This window comes from Rhipicephalus sanguineus, chromosome 11 (assembly GCF_013339695.2).
Source record: "Rhipicephalus sanguineus isolate Rsan-2018 chromosome 11, BIME_Rsan_1.4, whole genome shotgun sequence".
Taxonomy (NCBI): domain Eukaryota; kingdom Metazoa; phylum Arthropoda; class Arachnida; order Ixodida; family Ixodidae; genus Rhipicephalus; species Rhipicephalus sanguineus.
In genome coordinates, this window is record NC_051186.1 from 53,248,502 (window position 1) to 53,275,887 (window position 27,386).

At 46.2% G+C, this 27,386-nt stretch overlaps 3 protein-coding genes and 1 long non-coding RNA gene across 5 annotated transcripts in view; 3 read left to right on the forward strand and 1 right to left on the reverse strand.

Annotated features, from left to right (window-relative positions):
- LOC119375034 (kelch-like protein 10) overlaps positions 1-2,476 on the forward strand; it is a 33,326-nt gene extending 30,850 nt beyond the window's left edge. The window contains exons 10-11 of the mRNA XM_037645233.1: positions 1,217-1,336; positions 2,340-2,476. Coding sequence (XP_037501161.1) covers positions 1,217-1,336; positions 2,340-2,476 — 257 coding nt within the window. The remainder of the gene's footprint in view (positions 1-1,216; positions 1,337-2,339) is intronic.
- Positions 2,477-7,219: 4,743 nt separating this feature from the next.
- On the forward strand, positions 7,220-10,081 carry LOC119373508 (uncharacterized). Its single transcript, XR_005179880.1, has 3 exons — positions 7,220-7,453; positions 8,064-8,112; positions 9,992-10,081. It is a non-coding gene; the product is annotated as an uncharacterized LOC119373508 (long non-coding RNA).
- Positions 10,082-15,706: 5,625 nt separating this feature from the next.
- Positions 15,707-23,362, reverse strand: LOC119374071 (alpha-(1,6)-fucosyltransferase-like). The gene is given in 8 exon segments (XM_037644135.2): positions 15,707-16,200; positions 17,990-18,140; positions 19,096-19,202; positions 19,204-19,864; positions 20,509-20,680; positions 21,625-21,683; positions 22,821-23,027; positions 23,109-23,362. Coding segments are annotated over 8 exon segments (1,662 nt in total). The 5' UTR covers positions 23,111-23,362; the 3' UTR covers positions 15,707-15,897.
- Positions 23,363-24,395: 1,033 nt separating this feature from the next.
- Positions 24,396-27,386, forward strand: part of LOC119373648 (leucine-rich PPR motif-containing protein, mitochondrial) — a 54,692-nt gene continuing 51,701 nt past the window's right edge. For both annotated transcript variants that reach the window (XM_037643704.2, XM_037643705.2), the window contains exons 1-2: positions 24,396-24,620; positions 26,933-27,117. In XM_037643704.2, the coding sequence (XP_037499632.1) occupies positions 24,475-24,620; positions 26,933-27,117 (331 nt within the window). In that variant the 5' untranslated portion in view covers positions 24,396-24,474. The remainder of the gene's footprint in view (positions 24,621-26,932; positions 27,118-27,386) is intronic.

Sequence of the window (27,386 nt, forward strand, 5' to 3'; positions counted from 1 at the left end):
AACCTAACCATTCTGCATGACAATTAGGTATTCTACCACAGAGCCACGCCAGGTCTATAAACTGGTTTGGAAAAACAGCCTATGCAGGTGTAATGTCGGTGCAACGTCGATTGTGGTTGTGGTATTGGCTATCTAATTTTACAAGAAAGCAATAAACACTACATATATGTACTCCTACAATACAGGCGTCATATCAGATTAACATCCGTGGTTCCAGTGCTGGCTCCGCTTTCATAGAAGTCTAATAAACATTACATTTGAATTCCTATGACTTAGCAAATTATTTAAGCATTGCTCGACCCCGGAGGAATACATTAACAAAAGTTACGTATGATATTAACATGATTACCCCGTAAAGTGCACTTAGTTTCGATAATACTGACGTATGTACTCTAACGTCAGGGCTGACGTTACGTCGCACCATAAGTTACCCTTTAAACGCCAGTGTTGTCGATGTGCCTGGTAAGCCCACGATGTGCACACAGCTGCTACACTTACAAAAACACGTCGATCCACCTCGTAACGCTTGGATCAAAGCCATAAAATGCAGCATAGAAGTACTCGCTGACTGCTTCGCATGAAACCGATTCCCATAACGCGTGGGATCTGCCGAATTTTTCATTTATTGTTGTTCGAAGACCTTTACGGCATAACTAGCTCATTTATGACCTTTCAGTGAAGGCAACTGGCTTGTGTATATTTTCACGTCTGCAGTTTTCTATTTCTGTACTGTACTGTCATGTGTCATGTCTGAAAAGCACGGGAGTCCGGGGGTTCAGAACCTGTAGTCTAGAGCCTGATGAATGGCCTTTTGTCTGGGCCCGCCAAGCGTCATTAAGTGCCATTGATCTTGAAATAAAGTGCTGATTGATTGATTGATTGATTGATTGATTGATTGATTGATTGATTGATTGAGTGATTGATTGATTGCAGGGGCGTAGCCAGGGGGGTTGGGGGGGTTCAAACCCCCCCCCGAAATTTTTCAATTTTGCTTGCGTATATAGGCACGCACACATACAAACGCACGCACGAACATACATAAGGTATGGTTGAACCCCCCCCCCCCCCGAAAAAAATTTCTGGCTACGCCCCTGATTGATTGATTGATTTTGATTGAAGCTCACCCTCTGCGCTACACCAGGTTTTCGCAATGCAGATCCGGGCGTTTCGTGCACGCGCTTCATTCACTCTTCTTCATTCACAACTTTTGTTTCAGTGGAGCAGTTCGACGTGATGAGAGCTCGTTTCTCCGACCTAGCCAGCATGCCCCGCCTTAACAGCAACTTCGCCGCTGCACTCCTAGAAGGCAGCATCTACATAATCGGCGGCTACGACGGTAAGGCTGGTCATCTGTAAAATGGTGTTTGTATCATAAAGTAAAGAAAGAAACTTACCCACTTGCACCCAGTGTGAAATATGCATAGCACTGCGAACTGTCGAGTTTGCTCGCCGACCGTTCTCGCGCGAGCGCGCGTTGGCGTTCTAGTCGAACGGCATCCATGGCTGGAAGGGACGAGTGGCAGCCCCTGCTACAGTGACTTTGGGCCGTGTTCACGCTAGAGCCGTCCTTCACCGTTTCACTGTGCGGCTGCCTCTTCGTCCGCGACCAAGGCACTTACGCCACCTATGGGTGTATCTGGGAACCGGAGTGCGACATGCGACGCGGACACTCGTGTGTCGATGCGATATCGCAGTGGATGCGATAGCAACAAATGGGAATGTTATGCGGAGTAAGGCTAGCAGTTAACTCCGTTAGAATGCCGATCTCGTGTAGCTCTATACAATGCCTCCGTAAGGCAATGAAGCTGCTCCAAGGAGAGAAGCGGTCTTCGTGCTGTCTGTCGCATCAATGCGAAATAAGCGGTGACATCACAGCACGCGTACTATAGGGTATAGGGGCCGTCTATGATCTCTATCGAGACAGCACGTGTGACCACGCCCTTTTGATCAGAGTTCGCAGTTGCTGCCCGAGCGACGCAGCCCGCCCCTCCGGCACCCCTTCATGATCCTTCCCCCGACGAGAAACGTCTGTTGGTATTATAGTTCGCGCTCTGTGTGTCGTCGTCTCTTCCTGTAGTCGTTCTCCTGTTTGCGCAATTCAACACTTTTGATCATGAACCAACATGCACCAATTCTGCCGACGCCTATGGTTAGCGAGCGACGCCTCAGACGTCTTTCTAGAGGAAGTGTTGTTTTCGGTGGTCGCCTGCGTCCCGCAGTGGACATAAGAAAGAGCGAGTCGACGATTACAGAGACGACTCAGACGAGCACAGTTCTACGCTATTCACTGCCACCGTCGTCCATCTTCAACGGCAACCGATTTGCTTATTCCCCGACAGGAGAGGCGTACCAGCGTTCAGTGGAACGGTACGACATCGCAGAAGGAAAGTGGCACTCGGCGCCTCCCATCCACGCCCGCCGCTCTGTGTCCGTCGCCTGCGTCGTCCATGACATCGCCGACCCAGGTACAGTGTAAGCCGTGAAGTTGTGACGTCACGTTATGTGACTTCAGTGACTTCGTGATGACGTCACAGGTATTGGCGGAGCTGTGACGTCATAACGACGTCACAGGGTGACATCATCGTATGATCTTTTGCATCACTCGTGTTTACGCCGGCGGTCAATTCGCGTTTGATGAGGCATCTAAGCTTTCGCCTTAATAATAATAACTAAGGACATTGGTTCTAAAATTTTCTAATCGCGTGCCGAACGTACAAGTCACTTTTGCCGTAGTGTACTTCAGAAAAAGCGCATTAATACTGGCAAGTGTCTACTAGTACCAATGTGATCGGTGACGTCTACAAAATTTACTGGCACTCATTCCTTTATGACGTCACTGCGGCCCTCAGAAGTATCGTAAGTTAATACGTGCACCAGTTTTGTTGCGTCTCCCCTACCCCCGCCCCCCTTCCCCTAGTTTACGTATCTCCCGAATTTCGAGGTCACCAGGAATTGGCAGGTGTGTACATCTACTGTGCTACTGTTGCGATGCGGGCACCCGCTGTGCAGCAACACGTAGTGCGGATGGCGGACTACCACCGCTGCCAGATGTACTGCTTAAGTGCTTAATGAGCTCTTTCTCTACGGTATGGCGCAGCGAAACGATGAACTGACGTAACCTAACCACTCCATATCTGTTCAAAGAACCGAGAGCGCTGGAACAGAGATGACGGACGAGGTAGAATGACACAACAGCGCTGGTGAATTGTGCGATTCTACCTCGTGCGTCGCCCCTTTTCACGAACTTTCGCTTCCTTGAACAAAATTCTTTATCAGCTAGCCCATTTATCCATCCACTCTCGATTGTACGGATTGAGCTTTTGCTAGTTCCTGAAGTGTCTTGTCTGAGGCCTCTCTTACAAGTCATATATGCCTACGAGATATGTGCGTTTGGCTGGTGTCACAGTTTCAGGCTGGTGCGCTCCTGTAAGAGCTTTTCTATTTAGAAGAGCCAGAGCAGGGGCGATTAGTTGGTTGTGCATTTCACACTTGCGACGCGCTGCTCGAACACCAGGAGAGGCGCACAAAAGAAAACAGTACACGAGACCAGCGCATACTAACAACTGTTCATTTGTTGAAAAATGACAAACACACACAACGTGAGAGAAAGACACAAGTAGCATGCGCAGTGCACACAATTAATAGAAGGCCATCCGCGTCATTCTATATCAAGTCTGTCCATGTCTTCTGTTTAGATTTCTTTGTAAAAATAACACTTTGTCATCAGTGTGTTAGTGGACCATCAATACATATATGACTGACGATGAAGTGCCATTTTACAATCTAGATAGAAAACATGGACAGACTTCATGGCGTGACGTACGTGCATGGCCTTCTCTTGTTGTGTTCATTGCGCATGCTACTTAGCAGCTGTTAGCTTGCACTCGTCTTCTGTACTACGTGCGTTTTTTCTTTCTGTTCTTTTTTTTTTTGCGTCTCCCTCGGTGTTCGAGCAGCGCGTCGAAAGTGTCAACTAAGCTTTTTAGATGCGTTCGGTGATCCGTTAACGATCGTCGTCGACGGCGTCCGGACCCTGGACGGCTTCCGGTTTCGTGCACTGACGCAGCATTGGCGGGGAACCCTTGGCGGGTAGCCCGCAGATTTTCAACACTTCTCACCCTGTGCCCAGCCAAATATTTCAAATAAAGATGCTTCTAATCTATACCCAACATTATAAGAGTTAGTCCTTAACTTATGCGCCTTCCTTTTATATGAAGGCGGAAAGGGGGTCTTTCCTTACTCTGACATAACTTAAAAACGCGCTTTCCGATTCGGTGTTAGAGAGTGATGAATGAAGAACCGGAAGCTTCTTGGGGTACAACGCGTGCTGCTACTATCGCAGTCCTGCAACCATCTATATGACTTCTTCGCTATGAGCTTCATTTTTATCTTTCGATTCTTACCATGCTTAATAACATCTCCACCTGTTTTTTTGTTTTGTTTTTTCTCTCCTCTTTCCCACGCTGTAGCCCGCTGGATCTAAACCTACACAATACCATTCGGCCGGCGCGAAACACAACGGACAACCACGGCGACCAGAGGAACGCAAGCCGGATCTGATAGATTTCGCCACTAGCGAGCAGAACAATGACGCATAGAAAATAGAAAAGAATTAGAATTAAAAATTAGAAGCCCTTCCCATGGGGACAAGCGAAGCTTGGTGTGTGCGTGCCTGACCTACATTTTCTTTTTAGTTCTATTGCATTGGGCAATGCTCCCAGCGGCTCTCGAGTAAATTAACTTTTTGAGACACGCATTATGATCGACTGTGTATAAACGCGTGGAATTTACATAATTTGCTGCTAAGGTTCTGGAGACCAAATTTAAAGCAGGTGCAAGTACGTGTTACAATAAATTTGCGTATTTTAGAGCACTTGGTTGCAATTACAATGTAATACAATGTAAACAATTCTCTAATTGTTGTACAGTTAGTCATGCTATACTTGTCATAAACCGAATGCAACGACCCAGTCAAATTATATGCGTAGGTATCTCTTGACAGCGAGCATTCCTAAAAAGGCAGAAAAAGATTTTTGAAATTCCTGCCGAAACGCCCCTTGTCCAACGTCACTGCACTGCCTTAGAAGCAAATTATTTCAATCAGAAGTGATATAAACAAGCTTTAGACAACAAGAATGCTTAATTTGCCATTAGCTCAGTGTTCGTGGCATCTTCCTTGCCAGTAGTACAGAGAAATGTCAAAAGTAAGTCGCGGCTTCAAATAAGGTCATCGCTTTGCTTGACCGACTTCTGTGGCGCCTACGCGCACACTTGCAGAAAAGATCGAGTAAAAAGGGCGTCTTTTTGTCATCTATTTTGCCTTCCTTTCCTTGCATTATCGCCATACGCCCGGCACTTTCTGGTCACGAACGGCATGTGCGCTATCAGCGTGACAAAGCATTCTTGGTAGGAAAGTGGCCTGCGCCGAGTTTTTCAAGAAAGGAAACGCAAGCAAGCCAGATGACGATTATCGTTGTGGGACAAAAACACGCCTTTTTTACTCGATCATTTCTGCGAGTGTAGCGGAAAAGCTCCCCATGCACAGGGCCCATATCTCTGACCACAAGGGCGCCGCCATTGCCGTTATTACTGTACCGTGCGAACGTTACCATGAGCTCGTGCTAGACTTGACGGTCCGGTGGTATTAAGTTTTCATCGTAATTAATAAAAGTGAGCTCACGTGAAGTCGAGTTGTAAGTACGTACAGGCGCGTGCAAAAGTATACGGACCACGGGATCGCGTGGCAGAATGCATCGACGCGCCATCTACCGACGCTACGCCTGCTGTCGAGAGCACCACTGAAGCAGCGGTGCGCATGCGCGTCCCTACATATCAGATGGCCTCTCATGTCGCTCTGTCTGACGTGGTTGTGGCGTTCGTAGACAAAACGTCAACTGGGTGTCGCTTTCGTTGGTCCATCTAATCTGCGCCGTTGTTTTAAGGGCGAGACAGACGGTACGATTTTTCATGCGATTCGACGTCCGACACGGCAGAGGGGGAACCGGAATGGGGACCTTTCATACCCAGCCAACCATCAATATTTAGAGGATGTCCACAAATGGTCTGAATATCCTATGTTATTTGAGGATATTCAATGGATATTGGGTGAACATCTCTATTTAAATATCAAAAAGTGGATGTTCATAAAATATTCGTGAACATTGTTTCACTAACATGCACAAGAGAACTCAGCATCAGGAAGCCCGAGATATTTAGCGTATATAAAAAGTTCCCTTGCTTTGTTCTAATGTTTAGATGGGGTACACCATGGTGGTGACACTCATTATTGGAACTGCTGTTATGGCCTCTGTGGTGCTGTTGAGGCAATTTCTCAAATTCCAGATTAACCCAGCGAACATGCTTTCCTTCATACACTACTCGTTGAGCATTTATTTTACCCGTATTTATGTTAATTAGCTGTGTCATCAATGGTGTTAATACACGTGTTTATATGCATGAATTTTTATATTTGCGGGCTACCAGTGCACAACGCCACCATGAAGACTGAGATGCACGTCCCCCAAGGCTTTTGCTATATTACGTACAATAACTTTGACTATAAACCGGCGAAAATTTGAAGTGGGATTTCAAGTGGTACAAAGTGGTCCCACTTGCTGCCAAGTGCTTTTCAAAGTGGTACCACTTGCTTTTAAGTGGCCACTAAAGTGGTACCACTTGCTTTCAAGCGCCTATTAAAACAGCACCACTTGGACGGCAACTGGTCTCACTGGTAAAATGACGTATGTACTTTTATTCTACCGTTGGAGTAGCCGTGCGCCAGACCGACACGGCGTTACGAATATTACTGTTGCAGACTTCCAACGAGGTGCTTGGTCATACTGAACCGTTGTGCGAATAACTCGTGTTTAAAACATAGTCACTTCCCTGCGAAAAGGAGCCTTTTTAAACATTCGCCATTATCTGCCACGATCTAACAGCAGTGAACTCTGCTAGCTCCGACTCCGACTGCCTTTTGCACAATGCCGCCATGTCTGCCCCGTCTGTTTGCAGATGAGTAGGGGTAGCCCTAGTCCCGTATCTTTGTTTTTATGTTTTCATGCGCTAATGCTAAATAAAAACCTATTTCATAATATTATTACTAAATAAATAATGTTGTGCTTTTTATTTAGAGCTAAAAGTGTTACTAACAGCGCTCTAATATATTGTAGAACTTATTAAGGCGCCACAGTTTCGTACAACACATGGCCGACATAGACTCGTCGTGGGGCTTTCTTCTTGTGTGTATCCGCTATTGCAGCGAGTTTTGTAGAGGGACCTGTCTGACATTACCATGACATAGTTGGTATTCTTGTTCAGATTTATCTGTGGAAAGTGTTACACGTAATGACCAGCACGTTTGAGCGGTTTTTGCGGCTGTACTGGCGGTATCTTGGATTCATCAGCGCTGGTCGAACTACACCGATTTCCTCAGCTATAATTCTTCCATAAGGAGGTAAGTGTTGCATTAATACATTTCAAGTATAAGTGAACGTTTATCCCGAATGTTCGTGGGCTTTATTAAGCATGGTACCGTATTGTATAGTCCTGTATGCGATGTCTATGGATGCGCGAAGTACAGCGCTCAGCGATTGGAATGCGGTAGTCAGCCGGCATGGCGCCTGGCGCTTTCTTACACGACCGTTGAGCGCTGAGGACACTGATATACTACTAGTCAAGGTATATATGAAAGGAAAAGCCCTGCTTCCGCACTGTGACAACGTTTGACTATCGGGCGAAAACCCAGCATTCACTGATGACTCAAAAAAGCACCAGCCGTCATGCGTTTCTGTTGAACATTCCAAGTACATGGATGAATGAACGGTTGGATGGATGGATTCTATGAGCGTCCCATTATAACGGGGTGGCGAACTGTGCGCCCAAGCTAAACAAAGAACTTCTTTGTTATTTTTAATTTGGCCTAATGCCTTGTCTAGTTCAATTAAATAAAAGCCCATGAATTCGCAGCACAACTTTCTGTACCCTACGGCCAGGTGACCTTAGTTTTTTCTCCCTACTTTTGCTTCATCAATCCTCTAAACGTATATTACTTACTTCTATCGTAGATCTGTTTACCTTTCTATGGTTGTTTCTGAAACCCAAGACTTCATGTAGGTGAGTGCCCAAACATAAACCCAGGTGAATATATTTACATTCAATTAAAACATGCTGCGTTGTTTCCTATAGCTTCTCTACAGCATTTACATTTTTCTTCTTTACTGAATCTCGCTTTATAACTACGCGTTCTAAGGCAACCTGACCTCACTTCAAATAGTAAAGCACTTCCCCTGAAATTATCATAAAATGCTTCCCTCCTTATTTCGTCTTGCCCTTTCGCTAGATACTCAAAACATTTCTTGTTTTCCATCGCTACTATTCAATAAATCTTTTTCGCCTCTATGACTTTTCACCTTACGTCTTATGTTGTTATACCGCTTACACTGCCGGCTGGCGAGTCTCCTTGTTTTTTCTCCACTGTGAGTCAACACTCATTGTATACAAATACTGGAGCACTTTCTTTGCCCATTTTCCTTAGCCTCTCCTTGAACCTCATTTCACCCTGCGCTTCTGTCACCTCAATCCTTGCCCATCCCATATTGCCCTTTACAGCCTCATTTTTCGTCTTCCCGTGAGTGCCGAACTCGAGGTGTCCCACAGTCCTTTGATGCATATCAAGTCCTGATTGCACCTCTGACTGCATACACACCACTGAGTTCCCGAATGTAATTCCCTGAACCATTACACCTTTCCACGAACCTCAAAGTACCTCGTACCTATTGTATCCCCATAACGCTCTGTGCTTCATTATTGCAGCATTCCTCTTTCCATTTATGGTGGTGGATTTTTGTGTAGCTTTCTGTATCACCCTCAATAATACACTGATGTACTTGTATTCTCTTACCGTCGGTATTTCCTGGACCTGTATTGATGCGACCTGATTATTGGGATCGTCCATTATTATCAATATACATTTTGTTACACTAAATCCTAGTTCTACACCTTCCCTTCCGCATGTGTCTTAATTTCATGTGCTGTTTTACAAGTTACAATGAGCTGTATATCATCGCGGTTATCCGCGAATAAGACAATATCCTTATAACATAAACCTGGAAGCTGCTGCTCTTGAGTCACACTCACCTGTTATTGTGGCATATGGAAACCAGTGTTGTTTCATTCTCACTTTTTTCAATCCTCACCATGTATAACATGAATAACAGCTGAGACAGTGGACATTCCTGCCTCAGCCTTTTGCTTATGTCAATGTTCTCTTTGCTACTTATTCTTTCTCATTGCATGCAGACTATGATTTCTCGGTGCATCTTCCTCACAAGCTTATGCAGTCATTACGTATGCCAGCTTCTTTCAATATAGTCCTTAAGATTTCCTAATTAACGTTTTGATGCACCCCAGAGATGTCTAGAAAAGCCACGTTTAATAATCTGTTTCATACTCTAATAGATATTTTTCTGCACTGTGTAAGAACAAATAGGTTATCCTCTAAACGCCTGCTCATTTGGAATACGCTCTGAAGTTGCTCCAAAATACCGTTATCTTCTACCCATGTTTATATTTTTTGTTTCATTGCTTGCATTGTCAACCTTTATGATACCGATGTAACGGCCAGTCATCTACATGAGCAAATGTTATTTTTCTCTGCCTTGCCTTGATAAATTAAGTGCTGCATGGTTTGTGTAAGCACCCCCCAATGCTGTGCAATACGGTCATGTCTTATAATGGTGCACATCTGCCCATGCAGTAAACAACAGTAAATACGTACAAGTTAACTTATTTTTAGTCTATTAAAAGTAGCTTAAAATGTACATTGACAACCGTTTCATGGTTCATCTAGCCAACCAAGTGGGCTGAAGGCACACCTTAAACTGTGCATGTCCTTTGCAAAACGGGCTAAGGGCCATTGTGGCTTTTGCTAGAAATGTGTTTGATGTGTTTATTGTTTTACTTTTAACTTACTACGCATAAATATTTCTTCCAGGTGGCGTACAGGAACATGTGCAAACACGTTCTACATCCCAAAATATGTTGCTGGAAGCGTTCAATAAATGCTGTTAAGTTTCACCATCATACTACTTTTGCTGTGCACTGTTCACTGGACCAGCAGGTGCTGTGATTGATAAAGTAGGAACCACATGACATGCAATAGCAGCCAGCTAACATCTGTGCAAGATCTGGCCAGTCTGAATTGTACTCTGTATAAACATTCGTCGAGGGATTTCCAGTTGGAAACAAGATTCTAACTGGAAATTATTCCACGGGGGTGGGGGGAATGGGGCAAGTGGGACCACTTCAAGTGGTTTCACTTGCTGGAAATTTTTGCCTCGGAAAGCAATCATATCGATTAACAGTCTTATATTGTAGCATATGGTGCAATTGCATGGGTCCATGAACCTAAAAATAAATGCCATTTGATATATCAATGTTATCTGTGGAACTGCTGTGGACAACCTATGGATGTTCACTCTTGTGAAAATGGGCGTCCTCTAAATATTGTACTAATATTGCCGATATCATATCAATATTGTGTGTGGAACTGCTGTGGACATCCTATGGAGGTCCACTCTGTTCAAAATGGACATCCTCTGAATATTTTATAAATATTAAATTAATTTTTGTGGACATCCTCTGAAGATTAAATATCTCATGGTTGATATTTATCTAATGTCCACTGGATGTGAAATGGTTGGCTGGGTAGCATCGTACAGCCACCATTCCCTCTCCCCCACCGCCGCGTCGGCCGTCGGATCGCATGGAAAATCGGACCGTCTGTCCCCCGCTTTACGAAGCGGCTGCGGCGGGGCCGGCGCCGTGCGCGCGTCGCTTTTTACACCGGTCAATCAGCCTTACTAAGCATCGTAGAACCTAGTGAAACCAAGCATACGTGATTAAGTTTCTCAATCCAGCTCGTCTTTGTCGCTTTAAGCCATGTTAGGCTTAGATGTGCCTAGTTAAGCCAAAGTAAGTGTAGCCGAAACTGATTAAACCTAGTTGAGCATGGTATCTCGTAATAAAGCCAAGCATAAGTTCATTTAAGCAAATCCTAATTAAGCTTACCCAGCTTGCCGTTTTCATGTCAGGCCAAGTTGACCTTACATGGGCGCAGTTGAGTCGAGGAAAGTATAGCCAAATCTAAGGTCCATTCGTTTCACCTGCACTTCGTGAACCGGTTCACGGTGGCGCTGCACTCCGGCATTCGTTTCACGAGTTCAACATGGCGGCGTCGGCACCGCGGTATTCGTTTCGAAAAAGTGCAGCCGTCGTGCAAGGATAGTTCACGAATTCCCTGCACTTACTCATGAGGTAGTGCCGAGTCCGTGCAGCACAAAATGGCGGAACCGCAGCAGACGACGCAGCCGACTGCATTCGCGGCTATTTCAACGGCGCCCAACAAATACGTCAGCGAACGTTTTCCGGTACTTTGAAATGCCAGGCAGCGTAAGCGGCGGCGACTTTTACGAATCACAACCTCCACAATTCGCGAGACAACCGACCGTAGCAGAGGGTTTGCTCGACATCTGCACTCTCGTATTCGTTTCGGCATCTCGTTGCTGCTGCACTTTCTGAAACGTTCCCTGCACGACGACGGAACTCAGACGTCACCACCATGAACCAGTTCAGGTAGTGCAGGGTGAATCGAATGGACCTCTAATTAAGCATAGTTTATCATAATTTCACCCGATACAGCCAAGCATATTAAGCATAAACAAGGCAAGCCTATTTGTGAACAATTAAGCCAAGTCGAATTCCCCATCAGCCCGATGAAGCCAAGCTCAGGAGGATTACCCTTGACCAAGCTGAGACTAATTAGGTTCATTAAATGCTAATTAGTGTTAATTATGGCACTAGTCAGGCTTATATCAAACCAAACACACCCTAAATACTCGAGTTTCACGTGGCCTATTTCTCAACGTAATAAACTAATTGGCCTAATTAATCGGTGTCAAGACATGTAGAGATGAATCTGATTAGGCATAGTTCAGCATGGCACTTCCAAATTAAATCAGAGTGTAATTAGCTTTAATTAAGCAAATCAAATTAATCGTGCTATTTTCAAGCAATCGAAGCTGATTCCCTGTGAGCCCCTTGCAGCCAAGCTCAGGAGCATTACCGCTGATCAAGCTGAAGCTAATAAAACTCAGTTAATCCTAAGTAGTGTTAATTAGGAAAAGGTTCAATTACGTTTCCTTATGTTGTGTGAGATCGAACCAAGCTCACCCCTGACACTCGTGTCATGTGACATAATTTCTCTAATTACGCCTAACTCAGCATGGTATTGAAACTTCTTTGCCGCATAGGACACTCTCGGCAGGAAAGGTGTTTCATATAAATTAATCACGTAAATTTACACAGCACAAACAGGCTGCAAAATTGTACCGTGCTCACCAGATTCAAACAAGACACCAAATTTTGCAGTATAATGACTGGTATTCACTACTGCTTGAGATAACCACGTCACCTCGCAATGAATGTGGTCCTTCAGGATGATTTTTTGCCCAGATCTACCAGTTCGAGTTGAATTTACACGGATATAACCCGAACTGAAGACGATGGAAATGAAGGTATCTTGGATACTTAGCCCTAAAGTGTCCTCTTTCGATCCGTCAGTATACGGTACACCTTTTTTGTCTGAAAATATGCATTTGGTTAGGTTACGTAAATCAAAAACATAGCGAATAATGCGCCATTTCAGGCCTTTAAAATTCGGACCATGGACCAGTGACGAGTGAAACATTCGCTTGAAAATGCCCCTCAAATGGATTTGTACATACAGAACACGTCTTGAATCGCGTAGCGACTGGTTTTCAGAAAGAAAAATTCGGCAGATCCCAAGCCTCGTGGGAATCGGTTTCATGCGAAGCAGTCAGCGAGTAGTTCTATGCTGCAGTTTTTGGCTTTCCGTCAAGCGTCACGAGGTGGATCGACGTGTTTTTGTAGGTGTAGTAGTTGTGCGCACATGCTTACCAGGCACTTCGACAACACGTCGTTTAAAGGGTACTTTACGGTCTGGCGTAACGTCAGTACTCACGTTGGGGCACATATGTCAGTACCATCGAAACGAAGTGCACTTTACGGTGCAATGATGTGAATGTCATACGTAACTTTCGTTAGCGTATTCCTCCGGGGTCGAGCAACACTTGTATATAGCTCGCTGAATCATAGGAATACAATTGTAATGTTTATTAGACTGCTATAAAAGCGGAGCCAGCACTGGAACCACAGACGTTAACCTGTCATGACGCCTGTATCGTAGGATTACATATATGTAGTGTTTATTGCTTTGTTATAAAAGTAGATATCCAGCCTCACAACCGCAATTGACGTTGCACCGACATTACGCCTGCTTAAAGTGTATTTCCCAAGCAGTCTCTAGACCTGGCGTGGCTCTGCGGTAGAATACCTGACTGCACGCAGAATGCTTGGGTTCGATTCCGGCTCGGGTCGTAATTTTTATTCTTTGCATTCATCGGGTCAACGCTGTCGATGATGGCTTTCCTCGAATTTGTATTACCAAAGTCAGTTCTCGTCATTCCTGGGTATAGATATAAACTGTCAATCAGGGGCGTAGCCAAGGGGGGGGTTGGGGGGGTTCAAACCCCCCCCCGAAATTTTTCAGTTTTGCTTGCGTATATATACACGTGCACATACAAACGCACGCACGAACATACATAAAGTATGGTTGAACCCCCCCCCGAAAAAAATTTCTGGCTACGCCGCTGCTGTCAATCACCTGTGGCGCATACCCGTATACCGCGGCTCGTCGTAAACGGGTATGTGTCGCACGTGTCTGGAGGTAAGGGATTGACGACGTATGCGCGACAGGATTTCACTTTATTCATGTCATGACCAGGCAGTCATATTCGTCAAGTCCTCTTACCCTCCAATGCCAATTTTCGTCTACACCAAGTTAAGGAGGCGATCACGAGAGCACCCAGACGTAGGCGGCTAGATAGATAGATACGTAGATAGAAACGCTAAAAGTGTCTAGGGTTCGCTAAGAAATGCTTCGCATTTAAGATGCTACTGAGAAGTCAGGGAATGGTTTCGCACAGACTTGCTCTCGAATAAAAAAAAGCGCGATAGCCTGGTTGTCTACGAATAGGTACACTTCGACATGCCTGCCCATAAAAGTTGCCGAGAAAAGATGGTACGCATTTTTTATTTATCAGCAAAGGGAGTTTACTACCAGTTCGGTGACCTAAAAGCAACTGAAATATTCGTCCATAAAACAATCTTCGGCGGAAAAATTCGTAACCCAGCTTCGCACTAGGTCTAGTGGTAGTAAATAGAATTCTCTACCATCTGATGATTATTTTTGGCCATTTTTGGCCATATATATATATATATATATATATACGTGTGTGGGGGTGAGAGGGAGAGCGAGAGAGAAATGTGGTTGTGGCTCCGCCCCCTCCGGGGAAATGAAAACTCTCCGCCTATGCAGCCACCCATTTTAGGGGGGGCGGTCGCTTGAAGAAAACTGGAAAGAAGTTAAAGAGAAAAAAAGAGACGAAGGCATAGACACAAATAGACAGAGAGAGAAAGAAATAGAAGGAAACATTCACAAAACAGAGGTAGCAAGGCAGAAAGAGAAAGAAATGGAAGAAAGAGTACAAAATAAAGAGCGAGATAGAAAGAGAAAGAAATAGAAAAAACAGAGAAAGGGAGAGAGGAAGGAAGAAAGACAAAAGTACAGAGAAACAAGGAAGGCCACCCAGCTCCGCTGTTGGTTCCTGCCTTGCGCCAACTAGTGCAAGCTGCGCTAATATTTAGAAAGTTTTCGAGAACACTGCAACTTTTGCACATATCCATTTTGAATACATACATCAGAATCAAAGCGCTGTGACCAAAAAACGGGTCTCTCGTTTAGAGTTTTCAGCTTTTCGTACCATAACCGAAACTTCCGCTGTCACGCTTTCCAGTTCGCCAGTGCGGCGTCACATCGCGGTACACCAGTTCTCAGACTCAACAAAATTTATTTTCTGCACGCAATTTCAGTCGACAGTTTTTTTTTTTTTATCGTTGCACGTACTGCTAGAAGATTCTTGCGCCACTTATAGCGTAAAAATTGAGCGACTCCTCTTTGTGTAAAAGCTAGAATTTTGATATAACGAAGCAAGTTTCCCATTTTACAGAGTTTGTTATGTCGAGGTTTAACTCTTCCTGCAATATGAACACCTTGGATTTAGGCTTACTGACGCTGTCGTGTGGAAAATGTCACTCATAACACACACTCAGGCCTGTCGACAAGAACTTTTTTCGGGGGGAGGCCCACTTGCTGAAGGCCTCGACTATTTTAGGATAACACCTATTTTCATCATTTTCGGTAAAACACCCCCTTCCATCAGAATTTCGGAGATGGCCTGCCCCCCCCCCCCCCCGGCTACAGACCTGCACACACTGCCACATAGTTTCACAATTAAAGACCACCCAAAATATGTTAATCAGATTGTCGAGTGACAACCAAGGGTTGCTTCTGCTGTTTTTTTTTCCGAGTTCTTGTGGGAGAATGCACCAAATTAGTAGAGTATAGCACACATGGTCTTTGGTGCATTATTCGTTTCATTTTAACGGCTAAACCAAGCTAAGAACTGCTTGCACTAAAATAAACAAAGCACCAGCACTTGGGATTGCTTTCACGCACTTCAAATCGCACACGAGGAGTACAATCAATCAAATACTTTATTATATCCAAGCACAAAATATTTGCCAAGAACCTAAAGAAGTAAGAAGGGCCGCCCACATTCCCGGAAGTCCCGTTGCTGGCCCTATTTCGCCAATGCCACATCGGGAGTGTGCGACACAGCGAGGGTTAAAAACAGTCTCCAACAACACACAGAAGAGAGAAGATTCATAAAAGCAGGTAAAAAAAAAGGAAGAGCAGTGTCACTGCACAGGAAAGGGGACGGAGTCGACTTTTTCCACGGCCTTGAACGCCGGGTAGAGTCCAGAGCGACCCGTCCGCCTATTGATACCCTTGCTGTAGCCGTCCCAGTGGTTGCCCGCAATGCCCAAAGTATCGCCCACACGCACATCGATCTCCTCGGACGAGCGGGCAGTATGGTTGTGGATGGCGATCTGGTTGTGGGGCTTCTGGCCCCCGAAGTAGTAGATGTCGTCCAGGGAGTGGAAGCGGTCCGCGGCGTCCACGTGCGACAGCTGCAGGATCTCGTAGGCCAAACGGCAAACCTGCGTGCGAGTCGGTTTTGGAATTGAATACCCCTCAACAGGCACTTGTCGTAACTCGTGACTGTACATTGGTCTCAAACAAATCTACGTCGAAGGAGTACCGACACAAAATTTTGAAGGCGAGATAACTTTTGGGAGATATTTGGGTGTAAACGCACACATAATCTACAAATATAAACGACTAATATAGCCTAGAACATGTTTAAAGTCAATTCTAAAATACCTGTGTTGTGCAAATGCATGCCAAACGCCCTGCCTCACGACATCAACACCGACTTGTTTTTAATGTAAAAAACCAACAACGCGAGTTTGTGTCGGCTGCCATGCTCCTTGAGAACGCTCTCTTCCAAGCAGACATTTTCAACGGAAAGTGGGAGCAACTCCTTTATGTTCTTGCATGGGTGTACAAAGGCTGACATCTTTGCCTTGGCAGTGCATTTTCGGGGGGTCACCCATATTTACATCCAAGAGGGGATTATAGCAGCATCCAGGGAGCCTTCCTTGAAAAGATTTGTTAACGCGGTGCTCATGGGGACGCAGTATTGTGTGCTCATATAGCCAGCTATGTTTTCATGAAAACCACTCTGGGTCCCACCTCACTTGGCGCTCTCTGAAACAGAAACTAAGACTGCGTGCTATGAAACAGTCTCCAAACATTTAACCATCACGCTCGAGCGAACAAGGTTTCCAGCTTTGATAAATGGGTCGTTAGCTACTTACTGCAACAGGATAAACAATACGTAAAGCTTTTGAGACACTACATCGTTAATCTTTACAAAAGCTCACGACAGTGGCACACCTAAACCAGCTTGCACTCAGCTCTGCATGCATCCGGCTTCATAACCGGGCTTTATAACCGGCTTCATAACTATTTGAGTAGAGCAGTAGCTTCACTCAAACAAGACAGTCAAGGTAAGGTGGAGGCTTGAAGTGACGACCGATCATTGAACAAGGAATGTCGCCAGAGCTGACGCTTGAACAAGAAATGTCGAAACATTGGCTCCGGTGACATTACCTATTCAACAATTTCCAATGGCTTTATTTAAAACTTCACAGTAACAAGTACACCCTCAAACTTTTTTTTTAATGCTACTGTGCAAGCATTCACCCCAGGATATGGTAGCTTCTAATATCGACAAGATGCAACAAGATCAGCGATACGATGAGTTTCACGCTGACTTTCTGAACACGATAGCACAGACAAGGCCGATATTGTGTATGCATCTCTAAGCAAACAGTGTACCAGACGGTGCTTGCACAGAAGCGTGCCCTCTGTGCATGCACGTCATGTAGAAAATCTCATTCTTATTACTTCTCGCCAAGATTAGGCGCTACCATGACCTAGGGGTCAAAGCTAGTGAGATATTATTAAGAAGTTGCAAGGGCATACATCATGCTTAATGACTAGCTATGCGTCGATTCCTTTGTTGTTAAAAGGAACAGTTGTTTCAATTACAGCAAACTCTCATTATACGGAACCTGAAGGAACCAGGAAAATGTACTCCCGCTTAACAGGAGTTCCGCTAACTGAGAGAAGAGCAGGGGGTGCAGAATCCAAGTATGAAACCAATCATATTAGGGGTAGTTGTTCTGTTTAGGCGGCAGTTCCGTTTAAGAGATTTACATTAACTGAGGGTCTACTGCATTTCTTTTCTTCGTCTGCGTTTTAATACTGAGTAGTTGCATTAACACATAGTATATATAGTACACAGGTATGTGGCAAACAAGCTCGTGAACACTGCAAGAAGAACCAGTTGCAGCTCCTGTAGCACGAGAAGTGGCCCTGTACCTGAGACGAGAAGGTGCAGACCAGGTAGTCGCAGCGGGATAGCATATGGATGTCTAGCAGGACACCCCGTAGGGACTCGGAGCTGTAACGCTGGCCCAAGGCTGCCGTGTTGGCGATGCGGCTATCCCCATAGAACTGGTAGTCGGGGTACCTGCAACGCCAAAAGCGTTGTCATCACACTGTGGCCACCACCACACTGCGGTATTTAGTACTACTAGCAAGTTCGTAACTCTCGAAGCTCAGAAATGCTGTTATGTGCTGATATTGACAATACATGTATTAAGATTAGTTCATTATATCCAATAATTCACTATATCCAAGCTCGTTATATTGACGTCTAATATGTCTGTCGCATAGACAGCTTTAACTGTGGTTATGCTTAACCGTGGTTTACAGGGTAACAGCAGTTAACGCGGACGCAGTTTGCCATTGCTACACAGGTTATGTTAGCTTAGTTGAGCAAGCCGACAAAATCACGTGCTCATAGCTCTTATTTGAAGCTGTAGCATGTCCTTCCGGCAAACGTTCCATTTGGGCACACCCCCGGCAAGTTTCGTGGTACAAGACAACACATCCACGACAGTGTATTCAGAAAGAAAATTCGGAAGAACCACTCCACTATCGACTACATTTTTAGTGTATGCGACTCTATGAGGTGGCTAGATACAAACAATGCGAAAGGCAGTTTCCCTCAAGAAACGTGTAGCAATAGAGCTGCATCTTCTCGCTACCTCTGTTGTTGGCCGTTCCACAGCAAACCTTCGTTTGCACGAGTTTCGCTTGACTATTGTACGCCAACTGGCATCACATTCCGCGAAGTTCCTGAAACAACGCAAAGCTGTCGAGTATTGCGCCAGTTCACAGCTGGTGCACTCACAGCTTGTCCATCCTTGTCAGCTTCTTGGTTTGTGAGGGTAAATCAGGCTTGCCTAGCTCAGTTTGAGATAACCACGTCAGGAGATTAACTGTGGTTACATCTACTGGGTAGCTATCTGTAACCGTAGTTAGCTTAACTGCAGTTAAGGCTGTCCATGTGACAGGGGTATAACTTTAGCAATTTCGACGTGTATTGTGCCAGTGCTGTCAATGCACGCCTCCACACTCACTTGCTGCGCGCCTCCCCTAACAGCTTGGGGTCGTCCGTGGCCAGGTAGACGCGGCGGCGGGGCACGGCTCCTCCCTTGAGGGCGAGCCGCTCGAAGTAGTCGGCCACAGTGCTCCATATACTCCTCGATGCCATGGAAGTCAGCTTCAGTGCCCACCTTGTCGGTGCGGCGCACGTGCACGCCCACGACAGGCCCCTGGAAGTGCATGTCGCGCGCAGCCTTGTCGAAGAAGCCCTGCAGGCTGGGCTGTGGCCGCAGCAGATATCCCAGCACCTGCGACACCCACCACAGCCCGGGTTGGCCGTGGAGCCGTGTGATTCTCGCCGAGAGGTCCTCGGGCACGGCGAGGGGGAGGAAAGCTGGCCGTGGCTGCACACTGTCGATGATGGGCAGCTCGACGACGGGTGCATTGGCCACGTCCGCCGACCACGGCACACCCGAAGGGGCCTCAGTGCAGCTGTTGCTGACCGGCAGGAAGACGCTCTCCCATCCAGCGGACGAGTAGCGCCAGCCCTTGGAGTGGAGCACCAGGGTGCGACGCGTGGCGTACGCCGTTATTAGGCAGTAGGTGGCGTGGTGCACCTGGCAGCCATACCCACAGCCCTTGTTCAGGCTGCACACCAGCTTGGGCGCCTGGCCGCAGTCGGCCGGATGCTGCAGCTGTGACAGGCGGGAGCGCACCAGGTCTGTCAGGGCACGCGACTCGGCCTGACGCCACGCATCGTGGCCGTCCGCCCGCCGCATCTCCTCCAGGTCCAGCTGGATGGCGCTGCAGTGCGGTGGTTTGTGCAATGTGAAACCAGGAGTTGACACTGTTCACCTGTAGCTATAGAGTCACAAGACTGCGCACCATCGACACAGTGCCTTTTGTTACATTTAACTCCACTAGACAAAGAATGCACACTGAGAGCATCTCCAACAATGATTGATCAAGAATACAGACAGGGTTGCTTTGAATACGCAGGGGCTGCATGATCCATGCACCCAAGTGTTGCACCTTCTGGGGCATCTCTCTGTTCCATAAAAAAGATAGTCATCTGGCTCACTTGTATTTCTTGAAAGCTCATTGCTCGCTACTTTCCTGTCAACAATGCTACATTGCGCCAATAGTACACGTCATTTGTGACCTGGAAGTACCGGGCACACAGCATTATAGCAAAAACACGCATAAAATAGATGACGATTACTGTTCTTGTGTGACAGAAATATGCTCCAGTGTGTACAGCTGTCTTTAGAGTGTGGTCAAGCTCAGTGGAACCTAAGCAACCACGGTCACAATGGCACACATCGCAGCTACAGGTGCCAGATACAGAGGCCCAAAGTTGGCCTTGTTAGTTTCTTAAATAAACAATCAACGTTCAAAAGCGGAGCCTGCCCTTCCCTCAAGCAGGGCGTCAGCATCGTGAAACTCACCGGCGATGCTCTGCCAAATCATCGATGATGCGCTGCACTGTGGCTTTGTCTTCCTGTTTCAGTTTGGGCAGCAACTTCTTGAGTTGCGCACGCGCATAGAACCAAAACTCCTGGACACCATCGGCCACCCTGCGCCGTCGCACCTCGTACTCCTGGCTGGGCTCGCCACATCCTGCGTGGTGATTTGTGGCAAATTTCTTGGCCCACACGAGTCGTCTGTGCCCTGCTATCAAGAAGCTATCGTGATCTCGTTATGGGATTGTTGCTGTATGGCTACACTAGACTAAGATTGGCAATTATGAGCTAGGATTTAGAGAGGCAATAGCATACAGCGTCACGAGAAACGAGGAGTTTGAATGCCCCCGATGTCACATACACTTCAATCAAGCGTGTGCACACAGGTGTGCTTTCATGGCAGTGCTCTCCGCCCCAAATCTTCTAATGTTAGTGTATGCCTGCTGCGGCAGAGAATGAGGTGTGTGGTGCTGTATGTTGCACTGATTGTAGATGAACAGCCTTGCAACATGGCCGTCCACATAACAATGCTTGAGCAGCAGCACGCAGCAGTAGGTCAGCGTGCAGAATCTCGGTAAAGGAACACCGGAAAAATTATACAACGCATAACAGCGCATGATGAGGCAGCTCTTAGGGTGTCTGTGTCCATTCGTCACGATGGAGGCCCAACACCAGGGTTGCCTAACCGTTATCACAGGGTTGCAAGGCTCTTCATCTACAATAAGTGCAACATACAGAACCACACACCTCATTCTATACCGGAGCAAGCATACACTGGTGCCACATTACCTAGTGCTGTTTGGTAGAAAGTGTTCCACAATATAAGTATTAAGCGCAACACAGCATGAAAATGGAAAGACAGAGCAGAAATAACATGCTCCTCTTTTAAGACTTTCATTGCAAGAAAATAAACAATTGTTTCCGACTTCTGTGCTATGCTTCATAAGTGGGCGGTGTTTCGCTGCTGATGTAGTTGGGGGTTTAACAGATCGCCCTCTGATCATGTGAAGACATAGAAAAGTTGCAGGTCACTGACCAAAGTCACAACTTTGGCGAAAGACCTGCAACTTATCCAGGTTTCTGTGCTACGAGTAGACATACCTGTCTGCTGGATGATTGGCTCCTTCGGCACCTTTGCCTCCTCTTTCCTGCTGGGCTCTCTGCAAAAAAAAAAAAAAAAAAAAAAGCAGGTGTCAAAATCCCGGAGTTTTATGCGCCGATAACTATAACACGATCGTGAGGCGTGCCATAATGGAGGAACTCCGGATCAACTTCTGACTCCCCCCTAGGGCTCTTCAACGTGTACCTAAATCTAAGCAAACGGGTGCTTTTTGCATTTTGCCCACTTCAAAATGTGGCTGTGGCCAGCGATCAAACCAACACTCTAGCTTCGCAGTGCTACACCATAGCTGCCAAGATATCATGACGGGTGCCAACACTTCAGCAGGAATCTCACAGTATCAATAAAGGACGGATAAATATATTTCTGCAATGGGGAGCACCAAGTATCAAATTGCATCAGATATCTATAACAATGGTTGCTTGCACCTTTCTGATCGTGATGATGAGGGTATCCTTTACTCAAAAAGCAGTTGGACAGTAGTGATAAGCACTGTAAAATGTGGCTCCGAACAGCCGATAATAGATTAAACGTCTTCAGATGAGAATAACGAAAGCTGGGCTAGCTGGTGGGAGTTCGTAGAAGCGAGGCCCACACACACGGACGCAAAAGGAAGAGAAACATAACACAATAGCCGCTTTAGATGTTCGCTCTGTCTTTTCTTCTGCTGCAAGCAATAAAATACACAAACAATAGTACGCCCCGGCTCAATGCGAATGATAAAGGGCCCACTCGTTAAAATATCGCGCTCAACCCGTCTGACACGCGTATATAAACAATGGCAATCATACAGGCACCGCTTGCGTAGCAGTTCATACGATTTCAATGAGTTGTAAGGCAATGTTCTAAGTGATGGCGCTTGTAAACAAGCACGCCATCGCATCAAGAAAGTACTATTTATCGTGTGTCTGCCCGTGACCTCACAACGAGGGGTCAAGGATGAAAAATATCAGCGTGGCTGTTGTGACGAAATTACACTTGCGATGATACCACTGGTAGACGAACACGTCACGAAGTTATCGCGGCAGTTCGCGCGTGAGTTTTGATATCGTTACTACGCGTGCACACACCGTGGTTGCGATGCACGAAAAAAACAGGTTTCGGGGCGCGCAAAGCCGCCTCGTTTTCAAAGGACTTCCTGCCCGCCCCACTTGACTGCGAAATGGCAAAGGCTCACTTGATGGCGTTGAGCAGGGAGCGCAGCTCTTCGTTCTGTTGCTTGAGCGTTTCGAGCTCACCCACGGCACGGGTTAGCCTTGCCAGCACTTGCTCGTCCGCTTCACCGCTGTGGAATAAGGGGCCGCTGATCATGAGAACGACCAGCAACCACATGACCAGCACGCAGCCGATCAGCTTGCCCATGCTCATGGCCCTGTTCATGGCCCTGCGCGGGGGAGACGACACGGTGGCAATTTAGAGCGACTAATTTTTATCCAGTCGGACGAACGAACGCTTTCGCACTCACATGATGGTTGCTTCCTTCGTGCGACGGTGTTAAAACGTTGCTGGCCCTCGGTGTCCGAAGACGCATATCAACACGTCGTTCTCCGAAGAAGATGCGACCGGTGTGGCCACGCAGCGTGCGTAGACGGCATGCTTCCCGGCTTACGCGCGTAATGTGTAGCGTCAACGGCAGCAAAAGGTTAAATGCCGCCGTGGCTGAAGCAGCGAGCTCACAGCCAGCTGGTTCGTGAGTTTCGTTGGTTTCAGCACCTTCAGTTCAGTCGCTCGAGAAGTACGAATCCAGGGGAATCCAGTTCCCGTCTTAACCGCCACGACGTGACGCCACTTGCTTGTTTATTTTTAATCTCTGAGGCCACCTTGTTGTTCCACTAGTGTTCCTTTTATGTCTGTCAAGTTTGTTGACTAATTCTTTCACTTTTCTTTTTATCACTTATTTATAGTTTTGTTTTGTTTTTTTTAGTTGCTGTATGGTCGGCTAGGGTGCCAAACGAGCCAATCCGTTACAAAAAAATTGCATCACCACCATCATCATCATTTATTTTGTTAGATGATGCCTTTAAGATTGGTTCGGCGCGCCTACCACCTCCTAATCACGGAGGCAATACAGACGCTCAAGGCTTGACCTAGGGTGACGTCATGAACGAAAGTAACAGCCGCTTATGGTGGTTTGTGGATCAACCCTTTGTGCGTTTTGTCGAGTTCTATGTCCTACTTCTATGGCGGGGTGAAGAGTGACTTCACGGTGGCCGCACGGTCAGTCCACTGCAGAGTGACTAATCGTGTTGCCTTGCAAACTATCCTCGAAGCGTCAAATTCGTGTCGCCGCTCTCATTTTCCGCAACAGAACTTAGGAATAAGAACTTGAGCCCAATCCGGTGTTTTTTTTGTCTTGTTTGCCACGTCGTTCTTTCATACGTGGCACCAACACGACCCCGACATATTTGTATCCGCGTTTATATCGTATCCGCGTTTATATCGCATTGGCGAAGTACAAAACACAGAACACATAAAGCTACTGTTACTACTGTATCATGTACGGCGCATGTGCGTTCTTGGTTTTCCTTTAAAGTAGCTGTTGTTCCATTCAACTGTTGCTAGTCCCAGCGTGTGCGCTCTTCAAGTTTTCTACTCTTACGTACGCGTCCCTCAAGGCTGGGTTCGTCGATTTTCCGAACATAAAACGAGAAATGTGACAAGCTTGGCCAGAAGCCTCACGGTCATCATCACTACTTTTTTGTGGCTTCTTTTAACGCTGGTTTTATTTCTACTATCCAAGTCAATCCAAAGCAGCAAGGGAGCACGCTCTCGGAGGCTCGATCGAGGATCGAGGGTACCAAGCACGCCGAAGGGCAGCCGGCGAATAAACCATGGCTGGCGTAGTGCGTTCTGTGCAAAGCGTAACCAGAGTTTTGACCGCTTGCAGACTGCTTTCACGAATTGCCTGCCCACCTCGGGCGGCGTCTTATTACCTCTTCAAAGATCAGCATGCGATCACGACCCATGTGCCCGAACGGTAAGAGCGCTTTCCCACGTGTTTTACAGCTAATCTTTCGGCTAAACGCTAACGAAAGTTTATACCCCAAACTCTCCTCGGTTTAGGACTGTCTTCTGTTTCTTTATTCTTCTGTACGCACGGGCAGTATTCTTACTACGACTGGGAGTACAAGGTCGCCTAAGATTTGGTTCTCCTTTGAATTGCGCACTCGGCACAGCGATCACCGTAGACGAGCTGTTACGAACCGAAAGTCAGTTGTTTTATCGCCATTTATTGTTAGCGTGGCTTGCGTGCGCCAGCGATGCTGGACATTTCGAGCTACCTGCGTAGTCTTTCTAAAAGTAGCTCTGTAGCTAAGCGTTTCGGGAGCCGGCAGCCAAAGCAGGTCTTCTCTGAACGGTCTTTGAAGCAAGGAAGGAATGTACTGATGCTGTCTTCTTTGCCAACCTTTGATTTGTATGGTTAGTTTACATTTACGCACACAAAACAAGGGGGATTGGTAAATGGTGGAAGTTGAGGTAAAATAAACCGCACAGACGCGTCTTAGTGGTGCAGTGCTCATGAAATCACTGCAAAGTAAATACAAAAGGGCAAAAAGGACAAGATACTTAAGCACTGTAATTATTGATACATTTGTTCCAATACAAGTAAAAGAAATAATATTATTTTTATACATAAATCAGGCAATATTTGCTCCATAAGTTCGAAAGAAGGGAACGCAACAAAGTTTTAAATTATGTGCACGATTTCGCTATAATTTCATCGGGTATGCCAGCATACTCAATGCCTGTGTATGGCGTCAACAAAAAAAATTGCATAGCCGTCGGCTTTCTGAAACGACAGTGCGCGCACAGTCTTGTTTTAGCATAAACTAAACCGAAACTGACTGCAAAAAAAAATTTAGTATATTAATTTATGTAATGAACCTTAAGGCTTGCCTCCTTTAGGACTTGGAAGTGTAGGACCTCTCTTTATTGGGAAAGAAAATTGACTACTAAAAAATGTTATGCAAGTGCACATATGGGAAAGTCTGGTGGGAGTTTTTTTTTTTTTTTATCTATACATATCAGAGGTCAAGTGCAATTAAATTTTTGACTGTGTGCTTGTGTTACCTTGGTGTCATAGTCGGTTAGAAGTCATGATAGAACGTGCAAGTGTGACTGAACGAGCACGAAGTTCCTTTCTCCATCCTCGTTCAGTCACGTGATGGAGAATTAAACGTGAAAGTTTTATCACGCATACAAGGCTTCATATCAGATGGTTCAGGTATACAGGAACCCTTGTGCAAAGTTTGACATTTGAAATATGGTCGGAACAGTGCAAAAAGCTAGCCAAGATGGCCCTTTTCCGCCACCCCCCCCCTTTTTTTTCTTGTGCTGAAATTTGAATAAGGAAAATGCTGCCATTACGATCTCGCCAGGAGTGGTGCATGATTGGGGCATGACCGGGGACGCGCGTCTCCTCGTCATTACCTGAGACAACAGGAGGTGCCGAAATATCCTGGAGGAGGGGTGCATAGACCTGTGTTGTGACTGACATGGACCATAGCGATGACAGTGTAATGGCTGACGTAGTCCATGTAATGTCATGGGATGATATGACTTAGACGTATGTCACGTCATCTGCTCAGGTGCCATTTGAAGATTGCTAACGAGACAACTGCATCATTAGCAGCTTTGAAAGTTGCCAGTATTTCATCAGTGCTGTGTATTACTCAGGCTGTGGTGAACCTACTTCAATTGAGATTTTCGTTGCGGTGAGCTATGAAGTACAGGGTCTGTCCTCAAATTAAGTGAGACTTAGTCTGGTAAAAAGAGCTTAACTGATCCGATCGGTACATATTATTCAAATTTTTCAAAATAAGTTTCCTTGGGCGTCGATACACCAATTCCAACGTGATTCCTACGCTGCAAAGGCTCCCTGAAAGTCAGCTACTGTGAAGCTCTTTCAGACTCTGTGACAGCCCGATAAATGGCGGAGCCCTGGTATGAGGCCGACAGACTTCTTCCTGTTCCGAAATCTCAAGAGAAGCCTGTAAGGTCACCGTTTCGATGGTGAGCCTTCCATCGGGCTGTTGCAGAGTCTGAGTGATGTCGTGGCAGCTGACTTTCAGGGAGCCTTTGCAGCATGGAAATCGCGTTAAAATTGGGGTATCGAAGCCCAAGGAAACTATTTTGAAGAATTTAAACAATATGTACCGATGGGATCAAATTTTTGTACCATACCCAGTCTCATTACCTTACAGTCAGACCCTGTAATTCGGGCTGTGTTGTCACTTCTCTACTGAGACACTTCAAAAGCGATGCCTTGTTTGTTTCTCGGTTCTACAGGAGGGCCAGTGTGTTGGCAACAGCAGCGGAGAACTCCTCCTCTTCCTCCTCCTCCTCCTCCTCTACGCAATGGCAGGGCCACCAACTGGATCGAGCCCTTCAACGCATTGACAACGAGGTACGCCGCACAGGCCGGGTGACGCGCAAGGACCTGGACGACGTGCTGGCGCAGGCTGCAGCCATCGGTGAGTGCCTTCAAGCCTTTGGGGGATAATTCTTCATTGCTGGCCTGTTGTATGTTTGCTGCAGAACAAAGGCCTGTCCTAGTGATCTCCACTTTACCCTATCTTGCGCAAGCCAATTTCATTTTACCCCGCAAACTTCTTAAAGAGACACTGACGAGAAAAGCGATATTTTTGGTATCAGTGAATTACTCTTTCACACTGCCAAAATTACCGCGCTTGCCACGAGAAGGCGCTTGGTAAGCGAGAAAACGCGCAAAAAGAAAATGCTG